The sequence below is a fragment of the Phaethon lepturus genome, unplaced genomic scaffold (genome assembly GCF_000687285.1).
Source record: "Phaethon lepturus isolate BGI_N335 unplaced genomic scaffold, ASM68728v1 scaffold15470, whole genome shotgun sequence".
NCBI lineage: Eukaryota > Metazoa > Chordata > Aves > Phaethontiformes > Phaethontidae > Phaethon > Phaethon lepturus.
The window spans coordinates 88,928-91,959 of NW_010514213.1; the positions used below are offsets into that span (position 1 = coordinate 88,928).

General features: G+C 38.7%; 1 protein-coding gene across 1 annotated transcript; it reads right to left on the reverse strand.

Annotated features, from left to right (window-relative positions):
• Nucleotides 1-1,426: 1,426 nt before the first annotated feature.
• Nucleotides 1,427-2,695, reverse strand: RASSF9 (Ras association (RalGDS/AF-6) domain family (N-terminal) member 9). The gene has a single exon (XM_010292342.1). It carries the CDS (start codon nt 2,684-2,686, stop codon nt 1,427-1,429), a length of 1,260 nt encoding a protein of 419 aa, XP_010290644.1. The 5' UTR covers nt 2,687-2,695.
• Nucleotides 2,696-3,032: the final 337 nt, after the last annotated feature.

Below are 3,032 nucleotides of genomic sequence, written 5' to 3' on the forward strand. Positions count from 1 at the left end.
TTCTCCATTCAATTCATTTAATCCAAAGCATTAAACAGATTGATCTGCAAAATATAAACATGGCATCCCAGAAATTACTCATGTATTCTCTGTTAGCAGAGTCTCCAGCTCAGAGTTAGAGAACAATTCAAGAACACCTCAATTATACACCTTCGCTTTGGGGAGAAGGAGAACGTGGGGAGAAGGATTTAGGGTTTTCACTACATCCAAAGTGAAATCGTTTGACTTAACCACATAGTTGTAAAATTCTCATGTTTTGCATTTCTTCTTTTTTTTTCCTGGGGCCAAATATTTAATGAGCTATATAAAGTGGATCAGCTTTAGCTGTATTCCAAAGTCCTCACCAAGGAAATAGGTTTTACAGGTCCACATCCCTTCTCCAAAACAGCGTGAGATGCGATTTGATAACCTACCTGCTCTGTGAAAACGGTAACTACCTGGCTATTGGGAAACAATGTCTAGCCAGAGCCAAAAATGTCTGGTTCCTACCTGTCCCTTCTGTTATGTTTTATTTGGTAGTCATGATCTGAGGAGGCCTAAGACACTGGATCTGGCTGGTGATATAGGCAGGAGAAAGCCTTGCTGAAAATGCCCCTGGGGTTAGGCGTGAGCTTGGGATTTAAGCGTCTCGCACAAGCAGGACGCAGGCAGTTCTGACATGCCCGCTGGCAGGAACTATGTGGACTTAAGCATCACTGGGGCAACTACAGGGTAACAGCAGATAAGGAGGGGTTTTAAGGATCTTCGAAGCACTTAAATACTGCTGAAAGAGAATGAAAATTAAAAACCTATGTGTGTAAGGTAATTTTAAAATGAGACCTAAATGTTTTTGAAAATATCATCCTGATAACTCAAAACTAAATTTAAATACACAGCATAAATGCAATTGCATTTTTTTTGTCTTGCAATATCATAAAAACTATTTTTTAACAGATCACATGTTCAATTATATAATCCTTTACAGCAGCTTCATGGCAGGGAAACTCCAGCTGAATAAAGCTAATGTAACAGAGCAGAAAATCAAGCTCTCTGTCTAGTTTGGTTTAATCTCTAATTCACATTCCTAAAATGTTAGGGGGTGGAGAAGTGGACCCAAAGATTAGGGAGTATCAAATCTCCAGACTTTTGGTCCAAGCCAGTCAGAATGCTCCTGCTTCACCAAGTACAATATTACAAGGTCTAAACAATCTGTCCTGATTTAGCAAAGCCAACAACCTTGCACCTATTAGCAGTTAACCCATGAGACTGCCCATGCATTTAAGCACAAGTATACTACTAAGCACATAAATGACACTGTTTACTTTGCTAAAGTGGTGCCACAGTTTTAACATCTTGAAGGGCTGAACTCTCAAGACAACAAGGTTTACCAATTCTTATAAATATCCTCCAAAATAACGACTTTTCATAAATGCGTGACTGTTTTCAACTATGTTGACAACAGTACCATGTCCCCTGAAGTTATTTCAGAGTCCTGACTGTGTGTAGAGCTGATTCCAGTGTCAGAGTCTGTATCATTTATGTCCAGATTAGTCACTCTATGAACAAAGTCAGGAACAGCAGCGCTGTTGCTGGAGATGCTGCTGCCCTTGGATGGCTCTTCATTTGATGGAAGCCTAGTTTCAATGTTGTCTTTAACATGTAATAAATTAAATTCTTCTGTAAGAAGTTCATATTCCTTTTCCTTCTTTTGAAGAAGTGAGTCCCTGTATGTAAGTTCTTTCTGAATGCAGCTCAGGTATGAGTTGATTCTCAGACCATCTTTCATACTTTTTTCCAGCTCATATTTTACATTTTCCAAATTTGAGTTTTCTAGTTCGGCATTAGAAGCTCCTTCTGGGTGAACATCATCTCCATTTTTTTCTGTGCATATACCATGTACCTCTCTCTCAATTTCAGCACACAGCTTCTCTATTAATTGTTTGTGATGTTTCAGTCTCTCTTCGACCTGTAAAATTCCCTCACTTTTGCTCAAATAGTCATGCATCTCTCTTTGATCATCTGGCCTGCTCCCTTGCTGCTCAGCCTCACTTGGATTGATCATTAAATAGGAGTCCTGAACATAATTTTCTCCGTCATTGGCCACACGATCTAGATGGAATTTCGCTTCACATTTTTCAATTTCCATATCTAGTTCCTTCATTCTAAGGACTTGTTGATGAATGGTATGATCTTGAGAAATGATCAGATGAATCAGTGTCTCCATATTATCTCTCTCTTGCTGAACACTGTCCTGTTTAAGCTTGGCCAATTTCCGGAAAGTCTTCCTGACAATTTTCTTTTGCTTGTCTATTGGCAACATCTTCATGTAATTTGCTGGACTGAGCTCCCACTGTTTTTCTACATTTTGTACTACCTTAGCTTCAGCTGTCTTCCACAATGGAAATGAGAGGAACGCATCTGACTTTACCAACACAAAGTGCAAATTAGACTGCTCTTCCCCCCAGGCCTTCCAAAGTCTCAGAATCTTTGTCAAGGGAGGAAGTACTCGCTCTGAGCCTCTCCATTTTTCTACAATGCAGTAATCACTAGGTTTTCCAAAAAGGACCTTTTTCTCTCCAAATGTTGCTTGATGTTCCTCAAGCAGTGCTTGAATCACTTCTGAGCAAGTTGTGCGCTTTGTCAGGCCACATACAATTTTCTCTTCCTGGCAAACCCAAACCACAATCTCTCTTTCATTTGAAGCCATGTCCTTGTTGGGAGACCTGGAAAACAAGAAGAGACCCAATATAAATTACATATCAATGGCACAGCCTGTATGAATAATAGCTATAACTCTGATATAACTATCACATTGAAAAATTTCCTTATTATTGTACAAGGCAATATTCTTGTTTAAATTACATGAAGAAATACCTTTGGATTAAGTAACAGAAAAACACACCCATTTCAGCTGCTGCTTTAATATTATTACTAGTTCAACTGAATGTGAATCTCACACAAAATGTCTTTTATCAAATTAAGGTTTTGTACACATAATAAGTGTGCATTAACAATAAGTTATAAAGCTTGGCAATCTGCATTACATTTCCAGA